Source organism: Phaenicophaeus curvirostris, chromosome 1 (genome assembly GCF_032191515.1).
Source record: "Phaenicophaeus curvirostris isolate KB17595 chromosome 1, BPBGC_Pcur_1.0, whole genome shotgun sequence".
Classification (NCBI taxonomy): Eukaryota; Metazoa; Chordata; class Aves; order Cuculiformes; family Cuculidae; genus Phaenicophaeus; species Phaenicophaeus curvirostris.
Genome location: NC_091392.1, coordinates 7,698,026 through 7,723,772, shown reverse-complemented (window position 1 = coordinate 7,723,772; position 25,747 = coordinate 7,698,026). Strand labels below are relative to the sequence as shown.

Below are 25,747 nucleotides of genomic sequence, written 5' to 3'. Positions count from 1 at the left end.
ATTGGTAATCCCTTGAATGCACAGGTCTGATTCTTCAAGTACTCCTGTAATTTCTGAGCTCTGCAATTCTTGGTACTCAAGTTGAGCTGCATATAAAGTGGCTATGTTTTTAAATCTGCAGATATTTTGATGTTTTAAAAAAACAAAGCCAAAAAAATCCTCACACTCCCTCCCCACCCCAAAACCAACCCTGAAAACAAACAAAAAAAATTAAATAGCGATAACAAAGAAAAAATCCTCACAAATCCACACTGTGAGGACATCACGTTGATCACCTGGAAACAGAGTATTATAAACCACCATCTTAAAATTTTCCACCTACTTATTTTATTGTATTTCCAAATATCTGTGTCGGTATATTTTTAAACAAGTGCTTTGGGAATGCCAGTGAAATTGTTTCAAGTATTTCCACACAGACCTATTTGGGTAGAATTTATTCTGAAACTCATCTTTGTTGAAAAACCTCTCCAGGCCAATTTATCCCTGGAGTAATTTTCCTTGATTTTTAATAGCATTGCAGGAAGGATGAATTTGGCTAGTGTTTTAATTTATAACACAGGAAATATGTACAGCTATAGCACATCTTTGCCCAGGGTATGGTACACAAGGGGAAAAAAAGCATGAATCTATTAGTACTTTGTTAATTTAATTATAACAACAGCTGCAGCATTTAATCTATTTGACTTTTGTTATTGAGTTACTAAATCCCATTCAAAGAATATTTTTATTATCCCCAGCTACAGCACTGAGTGAGAAGCCTCACCACTTCTTGAAATGTTAAGCAGCTTTGCAACTTCCCCTCTCTCTGCATCAATAATCTACTATTTTTGCTGATAGCACTTTGTTTTGAAACTGGGAGATGTACATCTGTCTTCCTTTCTGCTTGTACCAACACCTATTTCCTCCTGTGTTCTCAGAAAGAAAAATGCCACAAGAGAGACCTTCTTCCTCTTTTTCCTTCCCTCCACCTCCCTTCTTTTTAGGTTAGAACATGCTCAAATTTAATTTAAAAACAGATCTTTCTCAAAGATGCAGTTTAGGCACATCTGTGTTCAAGAAAGCACTTCCATTAAAGGCATTTCTCAAATTGGGAAAACAGAGTAGTAAACTAGTAAGTGCTACGTGTGTTTGTCTGGTAATAACAGAAATATTTCCAGTGGTGCAATTTATGTTGCCTGCAAACAGAAATCTGTACCTCTTGCTTAACCAGGATGCACAGGAATGAGCCATTTACAGTTGTGCAAGCTGAGCGTGGTGGTAGTACCCGGCCACATCTGTGGTTACGGAGAAGTAATTCCGCTCAGGGGCTTCCTTCACTCACATGGGTGTCCTGGGTCTAGGAGGGCTTGGCACCTTGTGGTATCTCACTCAGTGTTGGACTGCGTTTATTGATCAGTACAAGCACCTCAAAACCACATTTATCCCATCGTATTATAAATCTGATTAGTGACAGAATCACAGAAGGGTTTGGATGTCCTGCCATGGGCAAAGAACATCTTGCACAAGATCAGGGTGGTCAAAGCCCCGCTCAACATCACCTTGTACGCTTCCAGTGATGGGGCATCCACGACTTCTTCTCCCAGTGTTGCAATACTCTCCTTTTAAAAAATTACTTCCTTGTGTTGTTATGGAAATTACGCATGCCAGTCACCATAACTGGCTTTCGCTGTAGGTTTCTGCTTGTTTTACTCCACCCATGCCTTGTACCTAGTGTTCGACAAGCCACTTCCATGCCAGGAGCTGAGCATTTCTGGGCAAGTTTGGGTGTGTGGGAAGAAGGTGAGGTGTGTGCATCTTCTAAGCAATCTCTGTTGGGATACACCAGGCTCCGCAGCGAGTTGAGCCATTCATGGTGTTGTGCCATTCATGGTGTTGCACTGTTCTTTGGGATTCCACATACAGGACTGAAAAACATTCACTGTATGGCATTTACTACACAGTAAATTGATGTAGTGATTGCTAAGAAGTTCTGTCTCCTCATTGCATTGCAGATGAAGCTAGATGTGCTAGAGTTGATGACCCTTCTCTCCATTGTTTTCAACAGTTTTGCTTCTAGGTATGAAAGCCCTTTCCTGTCTTCAGTTCTCCCAATCACTAGGACTTTCCACAGTTGTAAAATGTTTTAGTCACCTTCCTGCACAGGGAGGAAGGTTTTTTTTTTCATCCATATATAGCAGGTAGGAGGGGGTGGTTCTTCAGCTTCCTTTGTGCTGTAGATCACAGGAGCACATTGCTCTGGTTCTTTAGATGACTACATCAGACTGACAACATTAATGGCACTTGCAGTCATTTTGTTATCTAGATAATTAATCCACAAGGTATTGCACTCAACGTGGTGAATAATACAGGAAATGATTAAACTGACTATTTTCCATGGTTTTATGTTATGCAGCATGTGAAGCTGGAAGTAACTAGCATGCTGGAGATATTGTAAAAAGCAGTGGATGGTTTGATTTGTTCAATATTACTGTAGTTTAAGAAAATTGAGCTGGAATTTCTAACTGTTTTGATTTTTGAAGCAGTTTGGGGGTCTAGGCTCCCTGGATTTCTCATGATCCCAGTGGAGGGAGGCAAGTTACTCTGGAAGCTACTTGAGAGAGATGATAGTTGACATTCGTGCTCAGCATAGCTGCTTTGATTTGCCCTCTGGATACCCATGCTAAGAAGCTTGCTTTCCCATTTTTCCTACAGCAGTTAAGGGCCTAAAGGTAGGCAACATGAATGCTTCCATAAAAATGTATGTTTTAATCAAGCCGTTGTTATAATTAAATAATAATCATAATGGTGGGATATATAAAAGGTCTTAAGTGAGACAGAGATGGTTGTTGTCTTCAGGTTTTAGCTGAGCTCTTGGGTAAGATGAATTGACGGTGTCTACAGCTGAACTACGTTGATTTATCTGATGTAAAGAAGGGGAGAACAAGATGAGAATTTGGATTAAATTCTTGATGCATCTGCCTTACTCATTTAACATACTGTCTCCTCCTGCCTCTCAAGTCACTTATTGAAGTAATGCAGCTGTCCTGTAGTAATTTTTTGGGAAGGGATATTTAAATGACACCTGTTCAGAAGTTTTATCTAAAATGGATGTCAGCACCCTCTAGCAAAGGAAATACCCCTCAGAGGAGACTGAAGAACTCTAAAATCTTTTCTCTGATAAGAGCCTGTGCTCTAGCCTCTACACACTAACTAGGAAACAACTAATAAATATATTACTATCTCTACCAGCGAGACTGGTACTTCTGATGGCAGGCAGGCAGATTTGCTGGCATGCTTTCTGGTAAATCCATTGCTGCTGAATTTCAGAGCTCATCCATTGACTTCAGACTTTTAATGGTCTTATTGTAATTTTTTTTATCACTGCGTGAATTTAACCAAACATTGTTTTCCTGAAAGCTCTGGGTTTTCAATGGTAGTAAATGTTTATATTGGATAGAAGCCATAGGAAACTGCTGAGCACAGTAGGATGCGGATCAAAATTAATTTGCAGACATACACTTCCTGAATCACAATCTGTAGCCCTGTATAGCCACAAACTTATTGTTTGTTCTATGGGGCCCTGAGGTGTATGCTTCATTAGGTGTGTCTGCGAGAAGGAGTTGATTCTTGGAAGAGGGTGTTTAGCCCAAAACTGTGGAGCCGTTAGCTCAGCTACCTGTAAGATGATGCTGTGTTGGTGGACACTAATGGAGTGACTGTCACCCTGCTGAAAGACACATAACATTGCATCTCCTGCAGCCTCACTTTGCAGCAAACAGGTTAGTAGTCCTGGCAAGGTGAGGTTGGGGAATGAAGGTGGCAACCAACGTCTTTTTATCTGGAAAATCTAAACTAAACAGTTACCTAACTTGTTTGGACTCGATGATCTGGTGGATCTCTTCCAACCTGGTTATTCTATGATTCTATTCTATGATTCTATTCTATGATTCTAAAATGTGAGTGGGATGTATACCTGTGTATGAAACATGAACTGAGGGTCATGTCTATCTGGAGGGACACAACGTTGGCCGAGGGAAGTCAAAAAGTAAAATTTCCATAATTCTCCTGTTTTGTAAGCCCTGAAGGCCATTGGCTTCCAAGAAGATTTAAGATATAAAATGGGGATAATGATTTGGCCCTCTGCATGGACTGTAAGCTTGTGGAACATGACTCTCTCAAATGCGTGTGGACAGTGAGGTTGCTCTTATCTTGCTTCTAGTTGCTATTTGTAAAACAAATGTATGGCATGAGCTCTAATGAAACTCAAATAATAATGATTGAAATCTTGTCATTTCAGCCTTTTGTAACTCTTTCCTCATTGCCTTCATATGTCATAAAAGCTGAAGGAACTGGGATTTGTTTTTCTGACAGTATCCGTAATAGGGATATTTCACTTTTCCACCTGCACTTTCAAGTCTGATCTTGTTACTGGGATTCTGACCTGTTCCTACAAGTTGTACTGTTCTATCTGTAGGGTCAAAGTAGTTCAGTTCTCTGTGCTAGCTGTTGTTTATAATGGCTCAGCTGTTTCCAGTCTGCACTAATTTTGATTGACACTGATAAAGACAGACCAGCATGCTGATTTTCACTAGTACATTGCCATGGTAGAAGCTGCATGATCCTAGGTGCCTTTACCTGTCTCTTCTGGAGGTTTTTGCTTCCTTGCAGGGTCTGTTTGCTCATGGATATACCGTACAAGCTGAGGACTGCTGTAGTTTCTCAAATATGGCTGCTTTGGGACTGGCAGGAGCAAGCTGTTGTCTGCTGGTAAAGATCCGTGAGAGACGCATCTTGCTGAGTCAACACCATGTTCAAACCATGTTCAAACGTTTACTAGTTGTAATTTGGTGCCATCAGTACCTGGTGTTGCTGCTCTCAGCAGTGCTGGAAAGGTGTAGGTGAGAGAACAAGACATGTTAATGATAGATCTCTGTTGGTGAAGGCTCCTGGGTAACTTTTGATAGCCTGACTGCTTTCATAACCAAATGCATTTTCAAACTGGAAATGGATCCTGTTGCTGTCTGGCAGTAAGAATACTGCCCTTGTTGTGTTTCTGTGCAGCTTTTCTAATCACTTTATCAGGATCGATGATCCGATGGGTCTTTTCCAACCTGGTGATTCTATGATTCTATGATTCTAAGGTGGGACAGCACCCTTTGTGCAGGTAGGCTGCTGGGTTAAGCGTAGTAGGTAGGAGTTGTGTAACATCAAATATCTCAATGATAACAAAAAGGCTAAGGCTTACTTGTTAACATTTACATGAAAGGATGACTATTAACATTCTCCTGATGAAACGGGATGTAACTGTACAAACATTGGCTGTAATTTTAAGCACTAATGTGTATGGTAAACCCGCATTGATGTAGTGGCTAAAGATGCAGCATTTACACCCTGCTGAGCACTGAGACTGTTGAGGAGCACATGCTGTTTTAAAGAGGAGAGATTTTGATAAATGGGTCTCTGTCTTACTACTAACATGCTGGAGAAGAACATGCTGTATTCCCAACTGGGATTGGAAAGCCCTCAGGCTCCCAGCTCTCATTCTGGCTTTTCAATGTGGATCTTTGTCTTGGAGTCATTTCTGAGAACATATTTACTATTGCAGCTTACAAAAGCATGTGTTTAATGTGTCTTTCTTTGTTGTTGAGATGATAAATCCGTAGACAAATAACAAAAAAAGAAAACACCAGAGACTTTGCTAATAATTTGGGTAGGAAGAAATTCATAAAAATAGTCTTGGGGTGGAAATGGCATTGGTCCTTCAGGGATAAGAATCATAAATCCTTGGCCTTTCTTTTGCAGTATGTAGAAGTTTGCAGCCTGCATGCTATTAAATCCCAACATCTTTTCTAAATTTTCTTCTGTGTATCTGTTAATTTGTAAGTTTTTAGCTTATTTTAAACATCATCCATTTAATTTTCTAAACTTCATTCAGCAAATTACCTACTTATATTGCTTCTTGATTCTAAACCAAGCATCTTTTCCATAAATAAGAGTGTGTAACATGAAGTGGCTCCAAAACTTTTCACAAAATGCTGCCTATAATAGAACAAAGCATAACGTTGTTGTAATTTATGGTGTTTCTTACTGATCTGCTCATCTGAAAAAGCCTGTCTTGCTCTCTCAGCATTTGGTATCCGACATGTTGTCTTGCACTGACAACCACAGCCTATTCCAGATTAATTTAGGCCTCAGCGACTTGCTCAGCATTACAAATCCAGATTTTGGTACAGCTGAGAACAGAGCCTCTTTTCTGTCTCAACTCAGTTCCTGGCTGTAATTACAGGGCAGCTTTCCTGCTGAGTGAACAAGCCTCTGTTGTGACCAAGTCCATTATAATGCACAGATCCCACTTTACATTTTGATGAATTCCCCTTGCTTAGTAAATTTTTTTTGTAGTTTTAAAACCTAATTCTTCAGTGAAACATGGCAAAACATAATTGTCTAATTAAAAAAAAAAAGAAGCAGATGTTAATTTTCTGGTTTGGCAATCTGGAATTCTCCACTACTTGTTAAGAAAGCAGGTTAAGAAAGGGATCATATTATAAAATGATGGACAAGCTGCGGTGGATGTAGGAACTTGAGGAATTTGGGCTAAGATGTTTGAAAGTGTTGTGGAAGTTTGGTTTGTTTCATTCAGACTTAGGAGACTAGTAACAGATCAAGAATTTACAGTAAAGGAAAGGGGTTTCTGTCTTCCTTTACTGATGAAAATAGTGCTTACAATTGCCTACCAGCTTTCTTGTAGTGAGGCACAACCAGAGGAATGAAGAATGCATGACAGGCCAACACAAATAACAACTCCCCTTTCACCCTTGATCACAAAGACAGTTCCTCTCTTTCTTGAAGTCCATAACATCTTTGTAGGTTACACAGTCATGAAGAAAACTAGTAATTAATTTAGTGATGGGAGACAACAGGAGGCAGTACTCGCTGTGATGTGACATGGCACAATGTGTTCTCTAGAGTGCTGAGTATACACCTATGACTCTTGGCGTGTCTATTGAGTGTGTAGCAGAGATGTGCTTTTTGAAACATGACGGTCATACAGGCTCATTGGAATTTTAATTACCATTTTTCTCTATTTGGTGTTTTTGAAATAGCTCATTTAGCTGTTCAAGGGAGTAAAAAGAGGACCACAGAAATACCTCTTGCTATTTCGTCCTTCCTTCTACAAAAATCTGAGACAGTAAGATGATATCCTGCTGGGGACACCTTATGGTGACACTTTTAAGGAGTCTTTAACATGCAATTTATTGCCAGTGTATCAAGTTTGCTGGCCTGAAAATGTCCTTCTTGAACTGCAGGCCAAGCAGATGCTAAGAGCCCCGAAGTTGTCTGTTCAGCAGAGGAACAAACAACAAGGCTGGCTTCAGGTATGAAGAGGTGCAGCTGGCAATTGGTGGTTAAGATTGCCTGTCAATAGGAATTCATTGTATTAATTAAGATGCTGTTGTTAAAACTGGAGGTAGCAGACAGCTTTTCAGCCTACCTGTAAGCTGGGTCATCTGTGAAATGTTGTTAATAAAGGTGTCTCCAAGACTTATAAGAGGGCTTCATTCAAGACCTTTCTCTTCAGGCTGACAGCACCGTCTTTCAGAGACATGTCCGTCTGTCTGTCTGTCTGTATGTGAATGACAAATGGCATTCTCTTCCCTGGAAGCTCTGTATGCTGCTTTCTTGAACCTTGACTATCAAGAGCCAAGCTGTGTCCTAATATTGCTTTTCTTCCTCAGCTCCAGGCATCTAATGACAAAGACTTTCAGACCCTTTCTTGGCTGTAAGTGAATCTAGTTTTGCAGGACTGTGGGTTTTGGCTTTTTAAAGGTTTTTCTTTATTTTTGAGCATGAAGAGACAAGAATATGCACATTTTATTTTCCTTTAGGAGACCATTGTGAATTGGAATGTGACTCTTCAGAATGCAGGTGGTTTGTTTTAAGTTTGATGGAGACCCCTGCAGTGCCTCTTAGGACTACTGAGGGTTTTTTTTCTTATTTAACTTATGTACTTCTGAGTTCCTCTAGTTCAAGTTTAAGGCCACCTTAATTCCACTCTGTAGCCCATAAAGCAAGTGAGTTATCCTCTCAAAAGCCCCAGGGAAGTTTGTAAGGAGCAGAGCTGAGCAGTCCTACTAAATCTGATGGCACAGCTGACCCCCTTCATGACTGCTGCTGAGGAAGGACAGTCTGAGACTTTCCTCCAGGTGGTCTGTTAAGCAGAAAGGTAACAATTGTAGGAAATTCCTTTCCTACCACCAACTCACAAGCTCAACAAACAAACCAGTTGTTGAGAGACAGAGACAGAGGTCATCCCTCTAGTTTCTTATTTTTCTTCATTAACTATTTGGAATTTGTTGAGCAGTTCCTTTCTGGAGGGATTAGGGAGTGGTGGTCTGTTTCTCCCTTCCTGAACCTCTTCAAGCCATTCTAGGCAAACCGAAAGAGAAGATGACATAGAAAACATCCTAGAAATAGTCCCATGTCACTATACTTGACTTACTTTGTTCTGCCAGAGTACAAGCTTCCCCTGTGCACCTGCTAAGCTTGTGGGACTGCTTTTGTTTTAGGTGTTGACATTCTGTGATCTTCATTCAAGGGAGACTAAAAGACCAAAGGCAACTCAGTTGTGTGAGCAATGCTTCAATATACTGTGCAGATGGAGGCATGTTTCTTCTGTCTGAGAAGCAGGGCAGGCTGTGTACCCTTTATGTGCAGCGAACTGACTGATACTCAGCTCTGGTGTCAGAGTTCCTGATTTGTGAGGTTGCTGATTGTAGCTGCTCATAAGTAGTACGTAAAAAGTCACTGGCTTTGACAGATGTGACCTGGTGTCAACATTTTTTTCCAGTTTTTGTTTTCTAGAAGTTCTTGCTTTTCAGAAATTACATTTCTTCCATCAAACCGTGAGAAGATGATGTTCCACTAAATGCCCTGTGGCATGTAGTGTTCTTTGCAGAGCTCCTGTTGATCACTGCTGCAGTTAATAGCTGCATGTAGATCAGTCTTGGATGTCCGAAACCCATGTGATATATGCCCTTCCTCCCATAGCATGCATTTCCAGGAGCTTTGTTCTGACTGACAAACATTCTTACACTCACTTGTTCCTTTTACAGCCATTAGGGCATTGTGCCTTTGGTTAAGGTCACAAGTAGGGTGTGGAATAGCTTTCTCTTTAATTTCTTGCTCCACCTGGTAAGAAGATCAAGTCATCAGTTTTACTGGTCTCCTTGGTTTTGCCTTTTCCTTCAGGTACTTATTCCTTGCCTTGGCCATCATGTCTCTTTCACGTGAGTTGTAGTGAGGAGCCACACACCTAAAATACATCTCTGACAGTGGATAAAACAGGTCTGAGCAAGGAAGGGTGCCTCTCTCTGGACACAGCACAGGCTGGAATGTAGATTTAGTTGCCTGAGCCAAGACTAACTCATTGAGGTGAAGGTTTTATTTCTTTCTTGTGAGTAAGCTCGGAGTGTGTTAGTTAAGAGGAGCTATGTTTCAGAAGATTATTTCTTTTTGTTTCCTTTTATCTAAGAAAATATACTCCTTGTGTTAAGAAATCAAAGTAGATTGCTCTTGCTCTGAGCGGTTTGCCACCACAGAGAGAAGAAAAAACAATCATTGCTAGTACAGATTTTTTGTTTTCTCTTCCCACCCCCCATCCCTCTGCCTCTTCCTAGGAAAGGGATTTCTTCCTAGAAAATGAAGGGAACTCGAGTTGTTGAGTTGGCAGGTAAATCGATACATATCTGTTCTGTCTGAAGAAGTGCTTAACTTTTACATAACTCCCTATGAATATATTTAGGAAGATGGCAAGCTGGAGTGGACGGTGTGTTTTTCATTATGCCTGTGCTTTTAAATTTGTTGAAAACAGACTGCTTTTATGAGTAGTAGAATTCCTTTTAAACTGTCATTCAGAAACATGGAGAGAGGAGGGGAGGTGTGACAGCTCTGTAGATCCTGCTGTGCTGTAACTCCACGAAGGATGCTGGTGTGTCATAAGGAACATGAAGGAAGACCCAGAGGTTCACCAGCCCTGTTATGCTCTGACTAGCAAGACTGAGGGATTTACACCAGTGGTGTAACTTAGGCAGCATGTGAAATAATGAACTTTCTTGTTCTCAATTTTGCTCCTTTAATTACTGAGTAATTAATATACCTGATTAATGCAGAGATTTTAATCTTCAGACCTCCTTGCAAACATTTATTAATTGCATTGATACATTTATAAATTTGTGAAATTAGAAGGGATAATTATGTTCCTGTAATTTGGTCTCTCCAGACAATTGAACTATTTCTGATTTCCTACCACAAATCTTTTATTAAATACAGCATTTTATTCCCCTCGCTTTAAAAGCGTGTGCCTTATTTTAGGGATTTGTTTCCTAGCCCTGATCTCTAGTCACTGGTAACTGTTCAAATTGTTGGCCTTGTTGCTTGTAGGACAATAAAGCTGGTCTTAATCTTCAGTTTTTATAAACCAAATGGACTGAGCTATTATGACTGCTTCAGTATAGAGCATGTTCTCCAGGTCTTAGATGTGTTGCTCTTCCATTTGCTTTTTAACATCCTATTTTCTTTATAAATAAGAAAACTGTGCCTGATGTGCCAATCCTGTTTACATGGTTGCCAAGTAACCTCCCACTTCTCTTGCTCCAAAATCTTGTTACGTATATCAAAAGTCATTTTAACCTTTTTGTCTTGGTTTATATCCGGCTTAGACTTCTGCCTGGTTGAATATTTACCAAGATCCATCAGCATCATAGCACCCAGAAGAATATTTCTCTTCAGGGAGCGTGACTTACACATTTTTGTTCCCGCATCTTGTTTGGCCTGCTTGGGACACACTTTCTCACCTCACTTACCATATCTTAAGGAACAAAATACAGAACGAGTGAAGAAACAACCATCATCAAGGTGTTTCTCTCTTCCCTGTAAAAATCCTGATGAAGCCTTCTGAAGTAGAGTTTAAGAACACTCAAGATTCACCAGTCTCATTTTAAGCATCTCAAGTCAGGTGGTTGAAATGTGTCAGCTCTCCCAGTTCACAAGAGGCTGCTGGCTGCTCTGGATTTAGCTCTGTCCCTCAGAAATCCACCACTTTATTGGTAAACCTTTTGTTTTTGAAGAATCACTGTCCTCTAATGCCAGTGTTCTCAGAAACAGGATGTCTTAGAAGTAACACTTTCTGGTAAAATGGTGTGGGATTTAGTTTGTTTGCTCTTTGAGTTCAGTGGTTTTGTACATAAACATGAATTTGAGTTAGTCTTTCCCCTTCTCCCCACACCCCTTTTCTGCTCTGTTCCTGTCTGCAGGAAGGCTTTACCACTGGGTGACACTGTTTGATAGTTCTTAACATTTGCAACAGCAAAGCCCGGTAGAAACTGTCCTCTGACTCTTTGGACTTCTGATTTTGAATCAAGGCTCGATTTTCACACAAAACCCTCTATTTTAATGTGATTAAATTTGATTCAACCAAACCTGCCCTGATGTTTAATTTAGTGGTCCAAACTGACTGATATAGAATGCTGATGTTCCACTCTAGCTGCAAGGAGTATAAACTGATCTTATTTGCTTTTCTGACCTTAAAATATCTTTAGAAATGTGTCATTTCAGCATCAAATATGGATCACTGTTGGCTCATGTACAAATAAATTGCTAGGTACCTCTTGGGATTAATCTAGGTGCAAACTGTGCTGTGGAGTGTATTTCCTAGGAGGCACAATTTCAATGATCTTCTGAAAGCCGTGTTTACTGTGGCTCAGTAATTACCTGTGCACTGTATTGATGAAAGGCAGATATATATTCATTTTGCAAGCCTTTTGTAGTCATGCTTAATTGCTTTCAAATGAGTGACATTAGATGAGATGGAGGAGAGGGGATGTGTGTTTGACATGCTGTTGTTCTTCAGGAAGAAAGCAATATAATTACTAATGGCCGTTTATGTGAGAGGTGTCCAAAACCCTGGGTCTACTCCTTCTTGTCAGAATGGCTTTCCATGTGCCCAGCCCTGTCTAGGGATTTCAGTAATCACAAGGACCAGAACAAACTGAGTATGGAGTCCTTAATAAACGCACAGGACTTTTGGGGAAGAGAACAGATATAAGATGCATAGTCTGCTTTGTTTGCCATTAGTCTCAGATTGGAACCATGGTGTTACAGCAGGTTCAGCATAGACCGGTCGTTAGGGGAGGTGGGTGTTGTTCACAGTGTGCTAATCTTCATCCTGTATCTTTCTGTCTATTCCTCTGCTTGTATTAAAAATTAGATGCTAGGGACTTAGTTTCAGGGAAAGTCTATATCTGAGTTTTGCCTGCGACTGACAAAAAGGGGATCCAGTCCCTGCCTGCAGGGGTGAATGAAGGACTTCATCTCCTTCTTCCCTCCCAGTGATTGTACAGCCCCTTGTGAAAACCTCCAGTTGCAGTAGGAGTGGAGAGGTACCTTCTTATTCCACCTCTAATTACACAGCTGCGTTGATACCTCTTCAGCATTTTAACTGAGCAAGAGAAGAAATATAGCTATTCGGAGCTGGTACTTTCAGCTGGGTTCAAAGCCAGTGGCAGAGAGCTTCATTGCAGATCTTGCAACTTGAATGAAAATTTTTTTGAATTAATGCAAACTCCTGTTTGCTGAGCCTAGTGATTTTAGTGGAAGGTGAGGCTATTCTTAAAACTGTTTGTGTCTTTCTGCATCTCTTTTCCAGGTAGACTGGAGACCAAGAGGGACCAGCTGTTCTGTCCTCACTAGCACTGCTCTTTAGCCCTCAGCCTCTGAGGGGATCTAGGCTCTTCCCTTAGCACCCAAGACTTGACTGAACTTCAAAGCACAGGAACAGGGACCGCATGGTGCTGTTTAAATTGAACGAGAGCCATAAGCAGCTCTTTGCATTTGAGAGAATTCTAACAGTGTGGAGCACTGCCCCGCATCTTGCACTCTGTCTCCCTTTAGGTGTAAGAGCCAATGCAAACATCTTTAAAATGACCCCCTGTCTTCTGATTTCTCATCTAATGGATCATTTATTAGTGCTTTGTTGACATTACACTCTCAGCAGTACTTAAGGGAAGAAAATGAGCATTAACTGGATTTCCTTGAGATTTTGAGTGGTTTAGTTCTTTTTAACAGCCTCTAAACTGACAACAGGAACAGCTTCAGTAGTGAACAAGCTCTGTTTCATTCTGTATTCTTGACATCACTGAGATCACTTTGGGCTGCCCTGGTCAAGTAAGTGGCATATTTGTTCCCGAGAGAAGTCTATGTGGTTGGTCAGTCTTTTGGCAGCTGAATGAGTAAGGAAACCATTCCAGCGATACCTGGTGTAGGGAAGGGGCTCTGAGTTAAACTGTTCTGGCATAGTACAGGCAGACGTTTTTCAGTCCTGCTGCTTCATTTTCTCTGCTGGTTATTGAAGATTTTAAAAGCTTCATGGCAAGGATCAGTGAAATTGGCCTTGCAGAAGCTTGTGGTGATTTCTAAAATGCTCTTGTCTTGTATGTGCATGAGCTGAGGGACACAGGGATGAAATAACCTGCCTAAGATAAGTAAGGCAAGGCTGTAACCAGAAGCAAGAGCCAAGACCTGCCAAAGCATTAAAAAGTCCAATGTACCTCGTTTTTTTGAACAATAGTAACGTAGGAAGTAATCTGGTAGTGGGTTTATAATCAATAAGTGATCCCTATGGCACAGTAGGTACAAACTACCCTAAATATGTTTGATTTTGAGTCAGGTGAAGATGCTCTTATTTCTTGATCTAGAAGCAAAACTCCTGCAGCTAGGAAGTGGCAGCCTTTTTGAACAAAGCATGAGGGGCTGGGAGGAATTGCAGCTGCCAGGATCCCTCTGGTCCTTCCCTCTCCCTCAGCAGGCAGTCTGGCTGTGTTTTGCCATGATCCAAACCCCGTCATCCCTTTCACCCACAAAAGATGGTGTGAATTAAAGCCAAACTCCTTGGATGATGGCTGGCTTGAGCATCTTGAGTGGGAAGAGTATTTTGTATTCTGTTTTCAGGAACTTTGAATTAAAGGGTGAACTGGGGGAAATTATTAATGATATCTATAATCAAGGATTAATCAAATAAATCTCTCTAGTCAAGTGCCTTTTATGACACTGAAAGCATATGGATAGAAACGATGGTTGTGGGGAGCTTTGATGTGTAAACACAGCTGAGGTTGTGCTTGGAAGGCCCACTCTGCATTTAAGCAGTTCTGTAGCTTTCCACCCAGGCTGGCCCGTGCAAAGCTGTGCTGGTTGTGTAACGTCTGAGCAGGGACTTGCTGGGGTATTTTTATTCCGATTCCTCTCTAAATAGGAAGGAGGAGAGTAAAACCATTTTTCTTCTCAAAGAATGCCTTTGGGTTACTTGTAACAAACCGCAAGTCCATGCAGTAGTTTAAAGACCTAAAAATATAAATCTTAAAAAGTAGCATTTGATGGCTTACAGCTCAGAACAGATGTTGGAGATTTTTTAAAAGAAAATCTTGCTTCAGGAGTTATTCAGTGTTTGAGCTAATGCTTCTGTGGAAGATGTTAATTCAACAATTTATTAAGGCAGAAAGGAAATCACGTGAATTTAGCCTTAATGTAACTTTTGAATACTGGACTAGTCTATTATTTTGATCTTCATCGGTACTTTTAGGCATTTATTTATCTGCGCTTTAGATGGCCCTCACCTCTACCTCTGCTTTCACAGCTGGTAATAATTGTGGGAAGCATCTGAAGGGTGAAAATGCCATATGTATGTATAATAATATAGATATATGGTGTCTCACGGGAATTTTTATACTCAGATTCCATATGTAAAGGGTGATCTGGTATGAGGAACACCAGGTAGAAAATACATGCAATTCCCTGAATCCTATATAAACATAAGGGTGTTTTTGGCATGAACTCCCCTTTCTTTTGGAAGCCATGGGAGCCCTGTTGTAGGAAAAAGCTCTGGCAGCTGCTGAATCCCTAACCCAATGCTGTTAATGTCTACTTTGAATCTGTTAAAAACACTAGTGGCTGTCTGTAGATATTTTTGCATGCGTTTTTCCACTGTTATTACCATTAAGGGAATTTTGGTGGGAAAAAAATACGTCTATAGATAGCATAAAAAATAAACAACACTGGAAGCAAATGTGTCTGTTTGATATGTTTCCCCAAATGTAGCTTATGGGCTTTAGGCTCACCCCAGTGCAGTTGTATCTATTCAGTATGAAAAATGTAAAAGGTCTCATCTGCTCTCCCTGAATTTACTTGCCCTTCAAGGGAAATAAGTGAGAGAATTGCAAGTAAGTGACCATTTGGTCTTGACTTTCCACAACTACAGTGCCAGTGTGGTTCTTTATTGCTCCAAGTGCATCTTTGTATCTGAACACATTAAACTTCAGTCTGGGAAGGTAAGTGAAGTAATTATTTTTTTAATACAGAAGTGTTACATTGTCTACTGGGGCACTGAAATTGCTTTGCAGTCCTGTTTGAGGAGTTAAAACTCTTCTTCCATGCAAGATCCCAAATTTATTCTTTCTGGATGAAAATCCACGTGTATATGAGAAGTCATGGATAAAGTCTGTGAGTGTTACTCAGGATGCAACAGGGTAGATAAAGGCTTTTGTGCTGCTTGCGCAGCAACAGCTAATTCAGCAAATGCACTGGGGAAGCACCTGCCAAATCAGTGGGTGTATTAAACGTGAGCCAAGCTCAGCTAAAACATCCCTCAAATGCAAATCTCTACCCTTTGTTTTCGAGCAAGGTAACAGGGAAACCCAGAAATGGATTGTGCATTTTCATTTGGTCACGTAACAGCAGATGGTGAAAAGAAGCCTCTCAAATGCTCTTAAGGCAGCGTATTCCTGTGAAGTGATTATTTAGATTATTCATGTCCCACTGTTGCACCTAGTGATGATCTGAGAGCAGCTTTATGGGTTATGATTTTCGTGGTGATGAGCACTAGAGACTCGTGCAATTAATGTTTATTTAATTATTATTGCTTGAACATTGATTAAACTTCATTTAAGGACTTTTAACGGATTCTGTTATCAAGTTTGTGCCTGTCTGCTGTTGTGTATCCTTTGTGCCTCAGTTCCCTGTTGACGTGAAACTTGTCTGTGTCTTTGTAAATGTTTGCTTTGAAAGGGTGTGGGTAGGAATCACACTATCGTAATTGGATTGTTTGTTTATAGGATTACACAGTGACTCTGTGGGGATGGGTTGGTGGCCTCCAGCCAGACTGAGGGTTGCAAAGGCTGTGAGAGGATTCACTGAATGGGAGCTGGGTCCCCTGTTTTGCTGGCTCTGTTTGGAAATCCTAGCTGAAATAATTTACAGCTTAATCATACATGGAAAGCGTCTTCAGTTCCCAAGGGAGTTTTATTCATTTAGGTTTGCTGCTAGTAGAGGTACTGTTACATTGGGAAACCACAGTTCTTGACCTCAGAGTTGAACACATGGCCTTAAAAATAGAGGTGGGGCAGAAGAAAGAAGAGTAAATAGACTTCATTTTATGGGGTTTACAAAGCAGATCTAGATGCTGAAAAATATTATATGAAACCTTCTGAAAAATTATTGAATCAAGTTGTTTTTCAGGGGCTCATGTTAAAACAATAGTACATTGCTCATGACAGACAGTTTTAGGGTAATTCTATGTTTTTCTTCTTTGCCTAAGCAAATAGAAGACTTGCCTTGAAGAAGCAGAAGGTTACTCCCCAGGGAAATTGTGAATGTTCCCATCCCTGGAAGTGTTCAAGCCCAGGTTGGATGGGGCATTGTGCAGCCTGATCTAGTGGGAAGTGTCCCTGCCCATGGCAGGGGGGTTTAATTTGATGATCTTTAAGGTCCCTTCCAACTCAGACCATTCTATGATTCTGTGATTTTCAGATATACTTTAAAGGAGAGCTGTCAATGATAAATGCTTTCTAGAAGAGTTTCAGCCCTATCAGTGCAACTGTAGGGAAGTACAGAAAACCAAATATTTACAGTGCAGGTCTATTTCAAGTGGAGGCTGGATATGTAACATTTGAGCTGTTTTAGTTGCGATAAGCCAGACATGAACACTGAGGAAGCATTAATCGATACATCAGTATTTAAAAAATAAAATAGTAAGCTTATTCAATGTCTATGGTAATGAGAATAGACTTCAACACTTTTTATTAACGGTGTGGTGCTGCTTTGTATACGCTAAGAAGTGTGCTGTGGTTTGGGTTTTTTGGGGGCTTGGGTATTTTTATATTGCATGCCATTAAAGAGCAAGGGCTTTGCAGTGTGAGTTCAGTGAAGGGCCACCGAGATGAGTTAGGGGCTGGGGTGCAGGCACTGTGAGTGAAGGCAGAGGGATCAGGGCTGGCTCATCCCTGTGCAGAGGCAGCGTTGGGGGGACCTGACAGCAGTGCCCCGTGGCTGGAAGGAACCTGCTGAGGAGACAGAGCCAGGCTCTTCACTGTGGTGCATGGTTGGAGGGCAGTGGGCATGAGTTGAAACAAGAGCTTCATATGAGTGCAAGGACTAACTTCAGCCTGAAGGGTTGCCCCTAAAGGCTGTGCAGGCTTGGAAGACTTAGGACGTTACTGGGTAAAGCCCCAAGTACCCTGGTCTGATCTCTTAGCTGTTTCTGCTCTCAGCAGTAGATTGGATTAAAAATCTTCCAGGTTTCTTCCAACCTCAATTTTCCAATGATCCTGTGTATTTCACATGTGTGGTGATAGCTTCTTGCTTGACTGATGGGAGAAGTATTTTTGTTGTATGATCAATGTCAATTAGAGGTTTATGTCAGATACAGCAATATACTTACACAGTTTTGAACTGAGGGCAATTTTTGTATTAGTTTCAGAGGTTTCTGTGGGAACTTGTACCCCCACAGAGTTCAAAACCACTACATATAAACTTGCTTTGAAAACCTAATGCAGGGGCCACCCCAAGAGCTGCTTACACTGGTAAGCTGTTTCTCATTGGATTTGCTCCATAGAAATTTGGGGTGTGATACGTAGCACCTATAAAACACAATTCACACCGTCCATTCAAACAAAGAAGCTGAAAGGGCTATTCTGGACCTATTGGACAAGTTCAAATCCAGAGTGGCTTCCCTCTGTCCGCTGAAAACTTAGTCCTGTTGTTTTGCTTCTTCATCTGTAAGTGCACGTGCAGCCCAAGCAGGGTGATGCTGGTACAGATCAGTATTAATGCACTGAAGTGTTAGTGGAAAACTTTCCGCTATATCAAGTGGATTTTGAATCAGTCTTTCTAAACAACCACGTGAGATTCCCAATGAAACAAAATAGTTTAGGGGTTAAACTGAGACTGAATTTAGCCACGTTTTACAGCCTGTGGAGTGAGAGAGGGAGGGAGCGAAGGGCTGGTAACAGAGGGATCTGAATTAAAGCGCATAGTCAGCTTTTACTGGAAAATACATGGCAAATCCCAGTCATTCTCTGAAGTGTCTCATAGTCCCATGTCATACAGTGCGCAGCATTCAGCGGGTCTGCCAGTCAAGCTGATGGAGGTCTCTTGCCTTTTCTTTCATTCTTTCCTTGATTCATCTCTGTAAGCCTACATGCTGTGAGATTACCTTTTTTGGGTCTGTTTGAGGGGCCAGAGTTTCATCAACCTGATAATTGCAGTGTGCAGGTTTCCACAACAGCAAACAGAGGTAGAATTGCTCTGAATGTGCTTTGTTTTGGATGCTGAACTTTTTGTGGCTGAGAATTTAACGGAAGGAGGTATGAACGGTCGTGTATAAATTATTGTAAGCTGTTGATTAAAAGTGTTGTGATTTTGTGTACAGATACATTTTCTGTAACAGTGTAGGAAAGTGCCAGATTTCTAGTTGATATAAATCATCAAGACTTCGTTGCCTTCAGATCAGTGAATCTGTGGATTTCCACTGAGCAAAATTTCCACTCAAAATTCTGTCCCCCATCCAAGCAACTGCAGTTCTGGCAATTTCCACTGCTTGGTACAGTACAGGGCTTATCCGCAGAAGGAGTTTTTCTCATAGCTGGCTGATGGCAGAAAATAAGACACTGATTTTGGTACATATTCACAGTATTTACTTTAGTCAGTATTTAAAATGTCTTTAAGGTCTCAGTATTGCTGATCTAAAAATGCTTCATCTGAGTAGGTTTATTAAAATCAGTAGGGCTTGTCATGTGCTTAACCTGCGTTGTCTAGTTCTTAAAACTGAGGAGTCTGTGTTTCCGAGTCAATAGATGAAGGCTGTTGGAGATGGTATTGTGACATTGCTGCTGCTGTTTGCTCTGAGAGCCTTTACTTACTGCAGATAAAATTAATCTAGGAAAAGCATAACTGTTACCAATGTAATACGCTGGCTTTATGCTTTGATACATTTTTAAAAGGCCTTTCAATGTAGATTTACTGCAGTTTCCCCCTGTTTTACAGATACTGTGAACAAGGACACTGAACTCAAAGATCCATATCCCATTCCAAGAAAGATTATGGCTGAACCGGACTATATAGATGATGACAATCCTGAATTAATTCGACCTCAGAAATTAATTAATCCTGTGAAGTCATCTCGAAATCATCAAGATCTCCATAGAGAGCTCCTTATGAATCAGAAAAGGTAAGAGTTTAAAAATCACTTGTGCCACCCCGAGCACACAGCTTGAGTTTTAGTTGCATCAAAATGACATTTTAGCCAAAGCCCAGCATAATGCTTTTTGTTGATGCAGATCTCGTAGAAGAAAAGGCTCTGGTCCTTAACCATGGCGTTTATTTGTTTGAGTTTCAGTTGACCTGCAAAAGCCTAGTGTAAAAGATTTCTCACTGCGGTTCTGTGAACACTCACAAAGGGTCAGTTTCAGGGGAGGCAGTTCAGTTCTCCCCAACACATTTCATACTGGTTACCTGGGCACTGTAATTTGTCTTGAGCTCTTTATCAAATATGTGACAAAATTTTGCTGTTACTGGTAGGATCATAAAATCTGTGGATTTGCACCATTCCCAGCTCACTGAGTTTATGGGGCCACTTTTAAATCAAACAAATCACATATTTTATTTCACAACTGTTATCTACTTGCTTGATCCTTCTTGCAATGCAGTGTGATAGTCTGGTTTCTGCTCGGCTGCTGCCCAAGTGTTTCTTTGTATGTTATGCAACTGCTGCTTCCTTCGTTCTGGGATGGGTTGCACAGCTGTTGCTCTATATGTTGCTTTTAGATGTAAATAACTGGAACTTGATTTCCTCAGCTTCAGAGGCACAGGCATTTGGCCCAATTCTGTTATTAAATCTCTTCAGCAACGGAGGACTCATTGAGAAAGCATATTAAGAAAATAACCACCAGATCACATGGTGGAGGAAAGGCCACCAAGTCTGTCCAGGCTCCTCCATTTAAACAAACAGAAACTAAATTATGATATAAATTACTGGTTTACTATGTTGAAGCCATGGAAAATGTACTTTCCAAAGGCAAGGGTGTGGAGATCTACTTAACAGGAGTGGAAGAACAGTATTTCAGAGTGTATTTAAGAACAGAGTTGCGGGTAGCAGGCATTTAGGCTTTTTGAGACCTAGGACCTTGATAAAAGAGAGGAGGAAGCTATTGCTTTGGCTACTGCAGCATGACTGGATTTGTCTGTTTGTCAGAAACAGTCCCATTATGAAAGTTTCTCTTATTTTTTTCCCTCTTGATGGGGCAGTACTTTGAGGGGAAGAAGGGTCTTTTCTATGTGTAACAGCAAAATGCTCAAAAATGCTAGGCTTAGATACTTAATTCTAAATGAATCACATACACAATACAGCATTTCTTTAGTGATGAAGAAATAGAAATGTCTTACAGAATACCAACTGAATTGGAAGAAACTGGCCTAAATAGGTGTTTGTCCTATTTTTCGTTAATGGGATTAAACATCAAAGTCAGTTCCTAGCACCAGAAATTTATAGGCATTGAAAGAAAGATAGTTGAAGTTTCCCGACTTATGGTATTATTCTAAAGGATATGGAGGCTGCAATAAATTAAGGCTATTTTTTTTTCTTTTAAGTTTGTGAAAAAGCACTTCTAAATAGTCTGGAGTTCTTTTCTTCTAGAAGAATATCCTATTACACAGAGGAGTTTTGCAGCCCTCAATAGCCGTTCTTCTCTTATTGTAATTTTGATGAACTGCAGCTGTTAATTTTAGATTCTTATTATTGGTGCAGAAATGAAATACTCTGAGGGTTTTTACCAGCAGAAAGCCTGGTATTTCTAAAAAGAGGGTTAGTCTTCTGTGCTTTGTGCCACTGCACTAGTTCTGATATGAGGCTTTTTGGTAACGTAGATATTATGCCTGTGTTCTGCTTTGTTATTGCAAACTGCCATATGTTTGGAGGTCTTTTAGTGCTCTTATAGAAGTCCATTTAACATGCATCTTATTTTATTGTGAAGACTCGGTGTGTAGGCACCAGCAGCTTCACTTTTGGAGCAGTCAGCTCTGAGCAGCCATTTCTGTGTCTTAGAAGATACTAGCCAGTACTGGTCTGATCTTTCTCCATGCCTGCTGTGAGCAGTGTCTGCTGGGTCTTGAACTGATGTTGTTATTTACCTGCTGAAATGGTAGTTGTTTGGTGAAACAAAGATCCAGGCAGTGGTACCTCAAGGTCCTAGTCACTTCTTTTAAACTATTCTTACTTACTCAGCCTCAAGTCCGCAGAGTATTGGTCCTGTCCCTTCCAGAGCTTTTAATCCTATCAGCCCTAACTTGTGTTATAGCACATTTTGCTTACTCCATACCAAAGCTTTAGTGTTTTATATTTAACCACAACAATCATCAGCAGATGATAAAAGACTCCCAGTTAATCCAGTACAGCCTGTTTGTTGCTTTTCCTTCTTACATAGGAGAGGGAAAATAAGATTGATGTTACAATTGTTCTGTTACAGACCTGACTACCTACCCCATTTGATTAGACTGAGAGGTTGTATTTAGTTTTATTTTCTGTGGGTCCCCTTTATTATAGCAACAGCACATCTAAATTGCTCTTGTGGCTCTGCTTTCTTGTGCTGCAACCTTACTGGAAAAAAAAGCAGGAACAAGTACTTTTACTTAGCAGGTTGCCTCTGATCATTGTTGTCTTGATTATGAATTGGCAATATGGAAGTTTCCATCGACATGGCTCTCACTGACTCCATACTAGTAGTAGTAATAAAAATTCATTCCAGCTTTTCTCTGCCCGATTTTAGTTTTTTGTGTTAAAATGTAATTAAAATAGCATAAAACATAAAATATTAACACAAACTTGTAGCTTCTGTTGCATTCAGGCCACAAGAACTGTTATGAGAAATAGGGAATAACATTTGGTGTTACTAAATATTTGATTTTGCTGTCACGGTATGTACAGGGATAGAGAGTTGCATAATATATGGAGTCATTCATAGAGGTAACCATAAAATGGAATTTTAATGCTGTCAGATATGCATATTTATAGAATCATAGAATTGTTTGGGTTGGAAGGAACCTTAAAGATCATCTAGTTCCAACCCCCCTGCCATGGGCAGGGACTCCTCCCACCAGACCATCCAACCTGGCCTTGAACTCTTCCAGGGATGGGGCATCCACAGCTTCCCTGGGCAACCTGTGCCCGTGCTGCATTGTAAAGAGTTTCTTCCTAATGTCTAATCTAAATCGTCCGCCTTCTAATTTAAAGCCACTCCCCCTTGTCCTATCGCTACACGCCCTTGTAAAAAGTCCCTCCCTATCTTTCTTTTAGGACCCCTTCAGATACTGTAGGGCCACTATAAGGTCTCCTTGGAGCCTTCTCTTCTCCAGGCTGAACAACCCCAACTCTCTCAGCCTGTCCTCGTAGCAGAGGTGCTCCATTTCTTTTGTAGTCCTCCTCTGGACCCATTCCAACAGTTCCATTTCCTTCTTATGCTGGGGATTCCACAACTGGACACAGTACTCCAGGTGGAGTCTCATGAGAGTGGAGTAGAGGGGCAGAATCACCTCCCTCAACCTGCTGACTACGCTTCTTCTGATGCAGCCAAGGATACGGTTGGCCTTCTGGGCTGCTGGTGCCCGTTGCTGGCTCATGTTGAGCTTCTCATCAATCAGCACTCCTAGGTCCTTTTCTGCAGGGCTGCTCTCAATCACATCATCCCCCATCCTGTACTGAAACCATGGATTGTCCTATGCCAGGTATAGGACCTTGCACTTGGCCTTGTTAAATCTCATGAGGTTCATATATGGTTCATATTATGAAAGAATTAGACAACTGTAGTTGTATATAGCTAGTAAGCAAGGCTAAAAATAGACTTTCTGAAAGCCTAATTCAGATTATTGAGTTCCTTAAGGTTGAAATAAAAAATCATTGATGTTAAACTCAATTTTGGATGTTTTCACGTAATATTCTTCACAGGGAAGACAAAAATAAGAAAGGTAAATTTTTGATCCTTCTGCTCTAACTTAAGTGACACAAATACCTGAATAATGAGGAGAGCTTTGAATCTTATTGTAACAAATTTTGAAAACTTCGTAACATAACAGATAAAAAATAGCTGAAGTCACAAAAAAAAGTGGGAGTGAGTGTGTATCTGTGCGTGTGCCTGTGCAAATAGAGTCATACATCTTCCCAAAGAAAAAGCTTTCTCATTTTAGAGTAGTTGGCTCGGAAAGCAATTTGAGGTGAACAGAGCTGAAACATTCAGTTGATGTAGTAGCTAAAATCTTACAAGAAGGAGAATCTTCCAGCCTTTTGTCCGGTCTCCAAGGTGACTGCAACGTTTTTTATTCTGGATTTTGTCATCTTTGACTCTTTGTGGTTTGAGTGTAGCCTTGGAGCTCTCACTGGGAATAGCTTTGCAGCCAGGCATGGGTAAAGCTCTCACATTTTCAAGAAAGGACAGAATCCATGATTTCCAGAAGCAACTTTCTGTCCATTCAAACTTCTATGGGCATAATACCCTGCATAGGACTGTCTGAACACAATCTCTCTGAGTTATCAGCCAGCAACAGAAGTCTCTTTGTCTAAAATTTTTTTCTAGCTCTGGTAGAGTCTTGATTTGTGATCATTTCTTTAATCCATTCTTCTGAAATTGAGATAATAGAAGAAAGACTTAAGATGAGAGTAAAAATAGTGAATTATCCAGAAGAAATACTAGCATGCATATTAAAGAGAAATATCCTTAGTAATAACATGGCTTAATTTCTAGCTTAGAGTTTTGGTTAGAAATCAGGCAAAGGTATGCTTGTTTTATCCCTGTAATTAATTATTTGTATTCTGATGTATCTAAATAGGCAACTACTTGACTTTAGAAAAGCTGCCTACAGTTCTGTGTGAATTTCTGCTAATTAAAACTGATTTTTTTTTTCCCCTGTTTCACCACCACTTCTCCCATTTAATTTGAAGGGGTCTTGCACCTCAGAACAAACCAGAGCTACAGAAAGTGATGGAGAAAAGGAAACGAGATCAAGTTATTAAACAACAAAAAGAAGAGGAAGCACAAAAGAAGAAATCAGACCTGGAAATAGAGCTGCTGAAACGGCAGCAGAAACTGGAGCAGGTAAGATGGGGAATAACACTACTTTTACACATCTACATCTGAGCTTCTCACCCAAGGCTCCCTGCGTACACAGGAAAGAAGCACCAGTCCATTGCTGGCATATTTCTTCTGACCAAATGCAAATATATTTTTTAGGATGAGTCAAATCACACTCTAGAAGTACCTCGTTGCTGTCACTTACTGTTTAGGAACTGTATATTGTGTCTGCCTTTGGTCAAAGGAATCCTGTACTAGACAGCCAGAATAGGTGGAGCCCTGACATGACTTAACCATTGAAACTGTGGTGAATTAATCAACTTCTACAGTGTAAGTGTAGAGATGATCCACTGTGAGTGGTTGTTAGGCTGTAGTGCATCAAAACTGGATGCTACCAAACAAAAAATAAATTCTTTCTCCCAGGTTACGTAAAAAAGTATTTTGTAGCCTTAAAACTTACGAGCCCACCAGCGTTTTCAAAAGAAGGTAAAGATTCTCAGGCCTAGAGTATGGAGGTGATGTGGAGTTCATTGTGGTGAAGCTTAGTGCTCAGCACAGGACCAGCCAAACATCTTTGTGCCTCTTAATGCACTTCATGTACCTTCAAAGAAATTTCTATACAGTGGAACACCTCATCAAAGAAGTCACTGTGCAACAAGCACTGCATTTATTTTTAAATAAATGAAGTCTTAAAAACAGTATATCCTGTTTTTCTCAATGGAAATCAATTAAGCGAAATAATTACTTTATTGAAAATGAGGTGTAATCCAGTCATCATTTAGGTTTTGAGATTTTTATAGTTCTTTTTAATTAGGCTTAGAAATATTTTTAGAGGGAGAAAGCTACTGTGTTTTTAAGTGTATCACCCTGTCACTTTTCCCTTCTGCTTTTAAGCACCCAGCTTCAAATGGTCAGCTTGGGGGAAGGTTTGATTTGAAACTGAGACATCCAAGGACGTACTTAGAATAGAAAATTCTGTTAGAAGATGAAAAGCCTGCCAATTGCAAACAATGTTGTGACTTTGTAAACATAATAGGAATGGCATTAATTGACAATGTGACTCCTGGAGGAGTGTTGTCATGATATATTTTAACAAGGCATGTCCCTTGTCACTGAAGCAGAGACAAAGCAGAGATTATTTAGGTGAGCTATACGTGGTCCTCATTGATCAGGGAGCCCTTGGTCTATTAAAAAACTCCAATAACTCCTTTCAGGAGCTTTTGTTAGTTTTCTAAATGGTTGTTTCTTCCTTTCTGCTGATTCATCTGCCTTTGTAGAGTATTGCTAAGCAATCTGTATGCTCTGCAATGTGTAAGCTATGCTCTGTA

At 40.4% G+C, this 25,747-nt stretch overlaps 1 protein-coding gene across 3 annotated transcripts in view; it reads left to right on the top strand.

The window, feature by feature from the left end:
• The window catches only part of FAM107B (family with sequence similarity 107 member B), a 62,895-nt gene that overhangs the window by 33,166 nt on the left and 3,982 nt on the right, over window positions 1-25,747 (top strand). For all 3 annotated transcript variants that reach the window (XM_069874881.1, XM_069874701.1, XM_069874786.1), the window contains 2 exons: window positions 19,348-19,531; window positions 24,290-24,443. In XM_069874881.1, coding sequence (XP_069730982.1) covers window positions 19,404-19,531; window positions 24,290-24,443 — 282 coding nt within the window. In that variant the 5' untranslated portion in view covers window positions 19,348-19,403. The remainder of the gene's footprint in view (window positions 1-19,347; window positions 19,532-24,289; window positions 24,444-25,747) is intronic.